General features: G+C 51.9%; 6 protein-coding genes across 6 annotated transcripts; 4 read left to right on the top strand and 2 right to left on the bottom strand.

Moving 5' to 3' along the window:
• Positions 1–670: 670 nt before the first annotated feature.
• Positions 671–1,384, top strand: T310_5329 (30 kDa heat shock protein; the record flags this gene model as incomplete). The annotated part of the gene is made up of 1 exon (XM_013471810.1): positions 671–1,384. The coding sequence occupies one exon, from the start codon at positions 671–673 to the stop codon at positions 1,382–1,384; it is 714 nt and encodes a 237-aa protein (XP_013327264.1).
• An 818-nt stretch (positions 1,385–2,202) lies between these two features.
• On the bottom strand, positions 2,203–4,467 carry T310_5328 (uncharacterized protein; the record flags this gene model as incomplete). The annotated part of the gene is made up of 1 exon (XM_013471809.1): positions 2,203–4,467. The coding sequence occupies one exon, from the start codon at positions 4,465–4,467 to the stop codon at positions 2,203–2,205; it is 2,265 nt and encodes a 754-aa protein (XP_013327263.1).
• A 578-nt stretch (positions 4,468–5,045) lies between these two features.
• T310_5327 (uncharacterized protein) lies at positions 5,046–5,805 on the top strand (the record flags this gene model as incomplete). The annotated part of the gene is made up of 2 exons (XM_013471808.1): positions 5,046–5,051; positions 5,170–5,805. The coding sequence occupies 2 exons, from the start codon at positions 5,046–5,048 to the stop codon at positions 5,803–5,805; spliced, it is 642 nt and encodes a 213-aa protein (XP_013327262.1).
• A 1,383-nt stretch (positions 5,806–7,188) lies between these two features.
• Positions 7,189–7,916, bottom strand: T310_5326 (U1 small nuclear ribonucleoprotein A; the record flags this gene model as incomplete). The annotated part of the gene is made up of 3 exons (XM_013471807.1): positions 7,189–7,488; positions 7,560–7,773; positions 7,837–7,916. 3 exons carry the CDS (start codon positions 7,914–7,916, stop codon positions 7,189–7,191), a joined length of 594 nt encoding a protein of 197 aa, XP_013327261.1.
• A 349-nt stretch (positions 7,917–8,265) lies between these two features.
• On the top strand, positions 8,266–9,453 carry T310_5325 (uncharacterized protein; the record flags this gene model as incomplete). The annotated part of the gene is made up of 3 exons (XM_013471806.1): positions 8,266–8,488; positions 8,547–9,133; positions 9,190–9,453. The coding sequence occupies 3 exons, from the start codon at positions 8,266–8,268 to the stop codon at positions 9,451–9,453; spliced, it is 1,074 nt and encodes a 357-aa protein (XP_013327260.1).
• Positions 9,454–10,104: 651 nt separating this feature from the next.
• On the top strand, positions 10,105–11,406 carry T310_5324 (Extracellular triacylglycerol lipase; the record flags this gene model as incomplete). Its single annotated transcript, XM_013471805.1, has 2 exons — positions 10,105–10,392; positions 10,486–11,406. 2 exons carry the CDS (start codon positions 10,105–10,107, stop codon positions 11,404–11,406), a joined length of 1,209 nt encoding a protein of 402 aa, XP_013327259.1.
• Between the last annotated feature and the right edge of the window lie 216 nt (positions 11,407–11,622).

Raw genomic sequence — 11,622 nt, 5'->3', positions numbered from 1 at the left:
CTCCTGCGGAAAGGGCATCGACAACTCGAGATGTACTCCTCGCCTGGCATCCGCAACATAAGCCGGTGACATCACCGACACGGACGCTCAATTGACGTGCTGAGGTTGTTTCCGTTGCGAGAGCTCCTATGTAGGATGATAGCTGCGCCTCACCAGCGGATCCATCAGTCCTCGCTGAGCTTCTTCCGACAAGAGCTTTTGTACAGTATGTCGACGCAGCGGCGAGCTGTCATGCCTCGGTTACAGTCACGTGACATTGCGTCATTAGCCACTCGCATTGACCAATCATGGTCTGATCGCTGAAGCTTATCGAAGGTTCTGGTGGGGCCTCGTAGGTGCTCGATCAGTCTGGGCGCATCTCCACGATCCCAGAGCCACCTCGATGCTGCTGGCAGCTCCGCGATAGCAGGTGCCCTGGTCTGGAGGGACAGATTTCTGGATCATGCTGGCGGCTTCTACAAGCGTTGGGATGGCGTATAAAAAGGCGTCAGTACTCGACTGTTGATGCTCTGTAGCTAGCAAAGAATCAAATTGCAATCAGATCAGATCATTGAATAATCAGATCTTCCCATTCATAACTGGTTTCTTGGAATCAACTGCCTCTAAGCGCTGCATCATAATCACTACTACTACTACTACTACTACTCCTCCTCGACGAAAAATCACCACAATGGCGTTTTATCCGCGATTTTCAGCTGGTGACTTTCTCCCACTCTTCCGTCTTCTGGACGACTACGACGTCCATCGCTCGACGCGGTCAAGTTCCTCGCACCGCCGCCATCATAATGATCACTGGCCGACTGCCCGATCCTTCGCACCAAGGTTCGACGTACGGGAGGTGAACGACAGCTACCTCCTGGACGGGGAGCTTCCGGGCGTCCAGCAGAAAGACGTGGAGATTGAATTCACGGACCCTCACACGCTGGTGATCAAGGGCCGCGTCGAGCATGAATACAACAACGACAACGACAACGAGCAAGATGAAGCCACGGCAAACGACTCGTCGTCAGACGACGATACATCAAAGAAGTCCTACCAACCCACCGTCGAAGATGCCGATGATGACGAGGCCACTGGCACCAATAAGTCTACTACAGTCATCCCCACCTCTTCAACTCCCAACACAACAACGTCGACATCGGCATCTTCCGACAACAGACTCTCCAAGAGCACAAAGAGCAAGGACAAGGGGAAAGCCGTCCAGAAACAACCATCCTTCAAGTACTGGGTTTCTGAGCGCTCCGTGGGCGAGTTCCACCGCACTTTCACCTTCCCGACCCGGGTCAATCAGGATGCAGTCAAGGCCAGTCTGAAGAATGGCATCCTCTCGATTGTCGTGCCCAAGAAGCCGGCTCATGTGGTGAAGAAGATCAGGATTGAGTAAATTCAACATGCGATCTATAAACTCTGGGTGGATTGGGCGTTTTGGATGATGGGTTTATGTTTGCATGGAATGTGATCTTTTCTTTTCTACTGTTTTTCTCTTCTGCATTTCTGATGTTTCTTTATGTTCTTGCATGGGATAGAGATCTGTCTTCGGTTGTGTGTATTAGCTAGTGTAATGGATTTCTAAATTCAACGAATTCGGAATTTTGTTTATCTTTCACTGAATATTCGCCTCCGAATTAAGCCTTGATGTAGTAATACTTGTCCTAAGTTCTCATAGATAATTATCCTAGCAGCAAATGTGCTAGGACCCTGTAGAACAGAAGATGCCTAAAAAGAACCAGCTGTCTACCTACCTAGTTAGGTAAGTAGGTAGGTACGGCAAGGTGCTTAATTGCCTAAGCCAAGAAAGCAACGCCAGCATAACTCCGCATAACAATTAAAATAAAAGTACTGCAGTAGCAACTTATGATTCGGGAATCCCTCTTCCAACGTCGAAATTAAACCAGAACCAAACGAACACGGTTCCTGTTCTGAAAACCAAAGTTCTAGGAGAGCTATCCAGAAAATGACCAATGAATGAATCACGGCAACATGTCTTTTGAAATCAAACCTAAACACAAACTCTCCGCATGGTCCGGCCTATTGCCAAAGTTTTGTGCGTCAATCAATCAATGAATAGATCATCTCGTCAGGGCAGATATCGTTTTCTTAGAAATCGAACATAAAAAAAATAACACAGACATTCGATTCGATCATTGAATTTTCCTTCAAATATCAAAACTGCTCCAGCTCAACAACAACAGGGCTAGCCAGTCAGCTTAGATTCTCAGCAAAATATCCTCTCTGAGCTCTCATCAGCCTCCTCCGGGACTGGTCAATGCTGCGAGTCCGGGCTCGGCCTCGTGGAAGTTCGTCCACTTCGTGCTCGCATTGTCGCATCTCTTGTGCCATCTGGTCCACCTGGAACATACTCGGGAGAGAAGGAACAGGAGGGATATCGTGATCATTCGTCACGAACGGCTGCTGCCGCTGCTGTCGTCTTCTTCGGAAGGGAGATAGATTTCGGTTACTGGCCTGCTCGTCTTCCTCCGAGAAGAGCCGGACCTTAATACGAGGCTCAGACGAGGACCGAACCTTCGAACCCCAGGAAGAGGTGGACTTGGATTTCATCTGGCGACCCCTGCCATCGACGCTTCGGTTAACACGGCGATCATTATCGTTTTGAGTCCGGAGCCTTCTGTGTGGATTTTCTATAATAAACTCTTCGCCATCAGACCTGTAAATTGTACCAGATTCGTTGAATCCATTGCGCCGAAACCCGAGCTTCAATGAACTGGTTGAGAAGCGACGTCGTCTCGCTGGTGAGAATTCAATTGCAGTTTCTTCACTGTTGTCTTCAGTGTCACTCTCACTGTTTTGAATGGTTGTCGACGCTGGTACAGACGGCACACTGCTTGGACCGAGTTGAGCGTAGAAACGAGGCGGACCGGGCCTTCTACAGCAGGGCTTGTGTGAAGTTTTGCGATCCTTAGCTTTTCCATTGCCGCTCTCACGACACATGGTTGACATGGTGAGAAGTGGAGTCAACAACTTCCTTTGCCGCTGCTCCGTCGATCGAAGGTTTGCATCCTTGGACTTTCGACGCAGCGAACGCCGCCGCGATTTACTGCGGCGGTTCTCGACACTCTCTTGAGCACAATCTCTTGCGAACTCCATTGAAGCTTTTGGAGGAGAGTGCTGTGGCGGTGACTCTGAAAGATTTGCTGACCTGCTAGTTCGGTCGGCTCGCTCAGAATTAACTGAACTGCCCGAACTGTAGCCACTATCATCTTTGGTCAGTGACCGAGATTCCCGTCTTCCATGCCTGCTGAAGTTGTCTGGCGAGGGTGCCTTCCGGATGATGCCGTTGTCGGGCATCCTCTCATCAAACGCCATATTGATGGCCTCATCTTCCATCCCTTGTCCGGAGAAGGGAGCATGTCTGGGAACCACGGCTATTGTCGGGGATTTCTCAAAGGAGAATGGGCTTCCTGGAATGTCATGTTCGTCCTCGGTATTGGAGGCCTGGGCACACTGAGCAGAGGATTGTTCAAAGGGCATGATTTTATCGGTAACATCCGGGGGAGTGCCCACGCCGCATTTCGACTCCTCCAAGGAATGGTTATCTCCTCGAGACTCTGCGTTAGGATGTGTATGCATGCCACGATGGGTTCGATCGCTGGGGGCTGGAGATGCGGAACCGTTCACGATCCGCAGAGATCCTCGTTTCAGACCACCCAAGTGGGAGTAATCCAAGGACATTGGAGACACTGCTCGCTCATGTGTGATGGATGGAACTGGATACTCCAGACTCAGTTCGTCAGGTTCGTATAGAGGCCATCGAGGAGATCTTGAAACTGGCGTTGGATAGCCACGCATGTTTTCATCTTCCTGTTCAATCAGGGAGAGTGGCCTCCGATAAGAGTCGCGGGAGGTCCTTGTAGTAACACACTGTTTGGGAGGAGATTTCCGGGGGATCAAAGAGAAGCGGCGAGTCTCAGTTGTCACGACATTTCCTGTCCTTGTGTCCTCTCCTGGGCTCTCTGGTACGTCGTCCACGACCTCCGATGGGGGTAAATAGAAGATAGGCGACTGCTGAGATCGCGATTTGGTATCTGCGAGGTGAACAGCAGATTGCCGTTTCGAGAGCCGTCTCGAAACGAACGAGCTCGAATGTGACAAGGAGCGTTCATGTTTTCTCCCCCTGATTTCTTCAAGGTTTGACCAACGCCTCTTGCCGCTGATCGAGGGCCGAGAAGGCCTTGGATTTAGAGCAGAAAAGGACGGAAGGGACCGCACCCGCCGTTTGTCACTCTCGTCAATCTCCGGGGAAGCTTTGGGTAGTAAATCCCCGGTCCAAGGACTTTTCCACATCATCGAACTGTCGGACAGCACAGGAGCATTATCGTTCGCATTGGCCTGTCGCTTGGTGGAACCAGATCTCAGAAGACTGAACGACGACGTGTTTGTTTGTGGCTTCGATAGACGCCTCGAGCTGCGTCGCTCGGGTCGCATTTCCCTGGACGGTAGATTCCCCATGGTGCCGTGCAGCGAGGAAGAGGCCGACCACGCCCAAGATACGATTGTGGATGCTGCGCAGGGTAACACGGATGGCGGCCAGGTCCCTATGACCCTCTGTCACAGACACCCATTCGAGTCGCAGACTCCGCCACGGCTAGATTCTTTGCGAACGCGCTATGGCTCTTTTGCAATAGCTTTTGCCTTCGCGCGATATCAGATAGCAACCATGGCCAGAGCTGCCAGATTCGGTGATCGACAGTCCTGGCGCACGCTTTGTTTAATTGACCGATCAGACTAACGTTTCAGGAGACCGCTGAAACGCTAAGCAATACGGAAGAATCAATGCTCATGAACCAGGCAGTCGGTGATTGGTTTCAGACGTATTGCCAGAGAGGGCCAACAAGGGGCAATCCAGAATTCAATCGTAATTAATATGAACCCTGGTGGAAAGCTGCGGTGTGCTCCGAACGATCGGAGTCAAATGGCCAGGGCTAACAAGAAATAATAGTTCCATGAAGGGCGGGCATGTCCTGCAGGGTGTCATAAAGCGGGGTCGGAGACTCCATGATGGGACCAGGGAAGCAGTTATTATAACCATGATTGTCAGGAGGACCATTGGAGGGGTCTAAACAAGAGCGACGAACGCGTCAAAGTGATTGTTATTGTGATTGTGATTGTTATTTTTGTTCTCAGGGACCATGATGACAATTCAGCCAGCAGGTCCAGGAACTGGAGCCTGTAACCAATCGCAGCTCTGTTGTGACACCGAATTCTGAAGACAAGACGCTGGCAGCGCCAGACAAGCGCTGCCCATGGTTGCGCGCGTCCATTGACCTGCCAGGCCAAGACTCCAGGCTGGCCAGTCGTCGATCAAGTGTGACAGGATGCAGGAGACCAAGTGTATCGAAAGCGGAGGACGGCAGGGGATGTGGTGGATGCTGGCCATCCATTGCATCCACGGTTCCCGCACGCGGCCAGCCCCAGTACGATGGACATTCTATGAATTGGCATGGCAGATGGAGCTCCTGCGCGCTTGGCCAAGGTCTACTCGGAGAATCGACGATTGTCTTCCTGTTGCGTGTATCAAGCCGACATTTCCTCTTTTCGGAAATCCAGGGACCATGCGGTTCAAAGGGAACTATAGCTGATTCCGGTTATGTGCCCTGCAGTCGGTCTGCAGCAGAGGAATTGATTATCGTCACGGAGCTGCGGCAGGGCGGAAGCTCCCCAGCCATGCCGGAGCACTCGCCGCTTGCGGCCCACCACGCCATTCACGACACATTGGCCTGGGCAGATAGTCACCAGTTACTGCTGCAGGCGTTGCAAGGACGTACTCTCTGTATCAATGGTAATTAGCACTTCCACAGGCAGAACTATCGTGTAGGTAGATACTGTACAGTAGATATGGCAAGTCGGCCTGCGGACGGCGCTTTACAAAAAAGGTCTAGACCGACATTGGCACCGCTGTCCTGTACTCCGTACTCTGAGTACACGCATACTCGGTCCTGTACTGTACTTCTGTCTCCCCACTGAAAGCAGCGTACTGGAAGCACCTTGCCCACGGGCGTGACGGGCTCGTCGCAGCTGGCACGAAGCTCTCGGACTACCTCGCCATGGACTCTGACGCGACACCAGCGCGCACGGGATTGTCGGCTTTCCCCTTCCTGACGGCCGCCGAGTTCCGCCGCGCTTGCGCAGCTCTCACTGCCCGAGTCCATGCCGTGGGAGGGCCTGAAGAGCTGGACTGGTCGTCGGTACGATGGTTGCAAGAGGTGAGTGTGAGAACAGAGGGAAGGTGGAAGCGATTCCACTTAGCTCCCTTCACTCCTCCACGGCCTCGTTAAAGCGCGTTATATCTCCACTAGAATATGCTGTCATCCAAGACTAAGAGACCAAAAAAAATGTACAAGATGTATCATATGCTGATGCAGCCATCGGAATTGTCTCCTAGCAAAACCAATCCATTCTGAGAATATCTAAACGCACTATGCACGCGACTACTAGCAACTCTACGGGAAACACCGAGCCACCGCCAGACGCCACCGAAATTGACGAATCACATAAGGATCTGCTCGAAGAGTATGATCATGTTCGTGAGATCCATCCTGGTCAATTTTTTTTGCCTCTACTGTAAGGTGACAAGTGTTCCTGATATCATCCCGACAGGAAGCCCTCATCCGCACATCCAACCTTGACCTCAGTCCTCGCCTGGAAGTTGATTACGATATTGTTTTCTCCCCGACATATCAGGTGCCGGTCTTGTACTTCGTCTTCCCGGCTATCCCTCAAGTAGGACCCCCCACAATTGACACAGTATATCGATACCTTGTTCCACATCAATACGGGTCGCCGTTGAAAAATGTCGGTGTCATGGGAGGCATCAGCTTCGGAGTACGTGAACTCCCTCGCGTAAAATCAACGCCAGCAGCTATCTCTGAACTCACGATGGACAGTATCATCCAGAGTCCGGCGTTCCTGCCTACTTTGTCCACCCCTGTAATACTGCAAGCGCCATGAAAGACATCGTGGGCGACAGAGACATCGATCCCGAGGCCTATCTGCTCATCTGGCTCGGATTAGTAGGCAACTGCGTCAATCTGTCCGTCCCAAGCCGTCTTTTTGCACAGAGTGACATGTCATTTGTTCGCAGTGATCGGCGTCCATCCGGTCCATGTCAAGAGGAAAAATGACCATGACTCTGTCATGCAGTAGGAAGACCTGGACGGAGAATTGGCCAGTTTAATCTTCATCCGACGACGCCTCCATTGGCACATCGCTCTCTTCATCCATTGGTGCCTCTTCCTCGTCGCTCTCCTCCTCACGCGGACGTTTGACACCTTGGGGTGGTTTCTGTTCTCCTTCTTTCCCGCCTTCCGCGGCTTCAGAAGGCTTTGCCGTAGTCGCGGAGGGTGGTCCGCCAAAGACGGATTTCTGCAGCTCCGTCGAGACACCAGCGCCTTGACTAGGGGCCGTACTCGGCACGTAGGTGCCACGGAGTTTGGCAATCACGTCGGAGGTACCTTTGGCATAGGCGATTTGCTGAATCTCATAGTGTAAGCAACGGCACATTGCCTGAAACCATATCACGCATGGATGACAGAAGCGCTCACCATCTCCTTCCCGAAGAAATCAAAGCCTTGGAGCGCGCGCATGGCCTGCGTACTCGACTGGATGTCTCTGAACACGACATGAGCCTGTCCTCGCATCTTCTCTGTTCTCATGGCAACCACATCAAGAACGGTGCCGTAGGTCGAGAAAAGCGTGTACAAGGCCGTTCTGAGATCCGGTTTCTTAATCTTGTCGGGCAGGTTCTTGATATAAAGGCTATTTTCAATGTTAGTGCGCTCTGTTTGACCATGTGTGATTTGGGGAGCAGGAACAACTTACGTTTGATTTGGAGCACCAACCGACGGAGCAGCCTTGCCCCCTGCAGGGCCATTGCGCGTGGTAGTTGTTTTCGTAGCCATGACGAAGCTCCTTTCCAGGTTCTTACACGGTCAATGGAATAATTTCTGTTGAATACAGCGCAAAGGAAGAAAGAAGAAAATTCTCCGCGTCGGCGCGTAGATATTGCGAAACGCGATATGCTCCGTGAGAGGCGGGTTTTGCAGTCGTGGAGAGCACACTTTTTGAGTTGACCGCGACGATTACCCGTTCGATGGAGCTGTGCACGTGATTTGTTACATAATCGAACTCATCAGCCCAGTCCGACACAGGAAACCCAACAACCCCACGTTGCAACTATTGTATTATCTTCATCGCTTTGAGACGGCGACAGTAGAGAGCTACTCCTGTCGTCGGGAGGATTTGACCGGAATGGCTGCCCCGGAGGTCCACCACCTTTTCCACAATCCCATTGCGGATCATTCCTTCTCCAGTGACAAGAACACTCTCGCGGTCGCGCGGGAGAACGCCGTCGAGCTCTACCAGAGAACAGGCAACAAGTTTTCCCTGAAAGATGAACTGAAGGGCCACGACAAGACTGTCACTGGTGTCGATATTGCCCCCAATAGTGGGCGCATTGTCACCTGTTCTCAAGGTGCGCCCACTCGAAGTTCGACTCCGTACGGACAGCGTCTCACTCTGATTTCCTATAGATCGCAATGCTTATGTCTGGGAACGAACCCCCACGGGATGGAAGCCTACTCTGGTCCTTCTTCGAATCAACCGTGCGGCCACCTGCGTCCGCTGGTCTCCATCCGAGCAGAAATTTGCCGTCGGTTCAGGAGCCCGCGTGATTGCTGTCTGTTACTTCGAGGAAGAGAACGATTGGTGGATCTCGAAGCACTTGAAGAAGCCCATTCGCAGCACGATCACGAGCCTTGCATGGCATCCGAACTCGGTCTTGCTCGCAGCCGGCTCGACGGACTCACATGCCAGAGTGTTCTCCAGCTACATCAAAGGTGTGGATGAGCGTCCTGAGCCGACCGCATGGGGTGAACGCCTTCCATTCAACACCGTCTGTGGCGAGTTTCTGAACGATACTGCCGGGTGGGTGCATGGGGTCTCTTTCTCTCCGAGTGGAAATGTCCTCGCGTTTGTCTCTCACGACAGCAGCGTCACCGTTGTCTATCCCAGCGCGCCGGAACAGCCGCCTCGGGCTATGTTAAATATCAGCACCCGGCTCTTGCCTTTCACCAGCTTGATCTGGAATGGAGAGAACGAGATTATTGCCGCTGGACATGTGAGCCTTTACCTAGTGTTCAAGAAATATAGAACGAAGTCTGACCGCTCTTGTAGGATTGTGAAGCTTATCGGCTGCGCGGGGACGAGAACGGGTGGCAGCTCGTAGGCTCCATGGAACATAAGAAGGGACCTGGAGCTATTAGCGCTCGCGAAGAATCTGCCCTGAACATGTTCCGCCAGATGGATCTCAGGGGACAGACTCAGGATGATACCCAGCTCAACACCGTCCATCAAAACACTATCAGTATCATCCGGGTATATGAGGAGAGTGGTGGAGTGGTCAGGAAATATTCCAGTAAGGATTCCACCGCGGCATGATTTTGGAATTTCCGAGAACTAACATGATTCTCATTGATAGCGAGTGGTGTCGACGGAAGGGTTGTCATCTGGACTATTTAAGGTGTAATCACCGCCATGCATCAAGCACCATCTTGTGTGCAAAGATAGATAGCTGCGCCAAGCTGGTCTTGCTGTACAGAGTATTGATATTCCGTGCTGCGGATCATTACAGGACATTATTGAACTTCTCATCAAAACCTTCAGATCTTCCAGCCGTATCATTATACCTTCAGCGTAGCCGATTAGGGACGAGAGAATCGTAGCATCATCAGCTGATACGCACAATAGAGAGACGTTGTGGGACGCGAACCCGAACGGGTTTAGCGTCCCCAATGACCTTGCTTAGTCTAACTTTACTTCCCCGGATTTTGCTTGAAGTGGCTTGTGACTAGACCATTGCCCTGTCCAAGTCATCGTCCATGCCGTGACATCATCCTCAACCGCAACAGCTGATCGTCCCAGTTCCTCCATGTGACAGGGCAGGGACTCGGCGTATCACTACCCGCAAACATATCCTCGGGTTTTTCCCCCTTGTTCTTCCTTTGGTATAACCCGTCTCAACGTGTGGCAAGCGCCGGATAGTATGAATCGAACAGCCTTGAAGCTGCTTCTCGTGCAGAGTCAGCGGCAATGAGGCGGTATTTTCTCGCTATAGCTGTCATCTTTTCCTCTGCCGTGGCACATCTTGTTCCGCCGGCGGCGGCAGCAGCAACAACAGCAACAAACCTTGTCCTTTCGACAACAGACGGACAAACACGAACAGGGAAACATCGGAATGTCTCCACGGAGCTGTTCGAAGACCTCGAAGAGCTCGCCAGGCTGGTCGACATCTCGTACTGTGTTGGGACCACAGGGATCTATCGGCCGTTCCGATGCCTGAGTCATTGTAGTGTGTTTGACGGGTTTGAGTTGGTTACGGTGAGTACACAACGTCTACATATTAGAGAGACATTTTTTTAAAGAAAATCTAGCTAATCGTTTCAATACTGGAAATTCTTCATTACTATCTAGACCTGGAACACGGGCCCCTTACTTGCTGACTCCAGTGGATATATTGCGCTCTCCCACCCACCTTTCGCAAAGCGAATTGTTGTCGCCTTCCGCGGCACGTACTCGCTTGCGAATACGATCGTCGACCTGTCTGCCGTTCCTCAGGCCTATGTCCCGTATCCTGCCGATGGCGGGGAGGACGATGATGACGACGAGGACACACAGAAGAAAAGGTGCACCAATTGCACGGTCCATGCCGGTTTCTGGACCGCCTGGAAGAATACCCGGTCGATTGTGCTGCCCTCTGTGGCCGAGGCGCGGGCGAAGTATCCGGACTATGAGATCGTTCTCGTGGGCCACTCGTTAGGAGGTGCTGTCGCGGCTCTTGCAGGTCTCGAGATGAAGCTTCGCGGCTGGAGTCCCCGAGTGACGACGTTTGGAGAACCAAGAGTAGGCAACCTGGCTCTGGCGCAGTTTATCGACGAGGTCTTTGACCTCATTTCAGATGACGGGAAAGAAGAAGATGATGATGACAATATCGCATATCGACGTGTGACGCACGTCAACGACCCCGTCCCGCTTCTGCCCCTGGAAGAGTGGGGGTACAGAATGCACGCGGGAGAGATCTACATCTCCAAGTTGGATCTTCCGCCTTCGGTTTCCGATCTGGAACACTGCGACGGTGATGCCGATCCACGATGTATCGCGGGAGTAGACAGGTCTGAATCACTGGCTTTGTCGGTCCAAGATCTCCGGTCGTCTCCGCAAGACTCTTCTCCTGCAGAGATTCTGAAGCAGCAGCAGCAGTCTGGGCAACTGTCCGCGCAGTGGTCCCTCATTCCATCGAGGTACCGACTATGGGAGCTTCTCTTTGCCCACAGGGACTATTTCTGGAGAATCGGTCTCTGCGTGCCGGGTGGAGATCCGGGATCGTGGAGATAAGAGCAAGCAGTTTGATAATACTTCGCACGAAATTCTATTCCGTCTACCTTCCATTATCCCACGCACTCCTTACATATTGCTAAGGAACAAAATATCTTTCTCAATAGCGTTCATCTTCTCTCCGGGCAACACATATGCAAGTCGGAATGGGCTAGCTAATAAGTAATCTTCAATAATGATGATAATATGTACTATCATGTGGTACATTAAACACTA

This window comes from Rasamsonia emersonii, assembly GCF_000968595.1.
Source record: "Rasamsonia emersonii CBS 393.64 chromosome Unknown ctg1118621760270, whole genome shotgun sequence".
NCBI lineage: Eukaryota > Fungi > Ascomycota > Eurotiomycetes > Eurotiales > Trichocomaceae > Rasamsonia > Rasamsonia emersonii.
The sequence above is the reverse complement of the archived record's forward strand: the minus strand, read 5'-3'. Positions and strand labels throughout refer to the sequence as shown.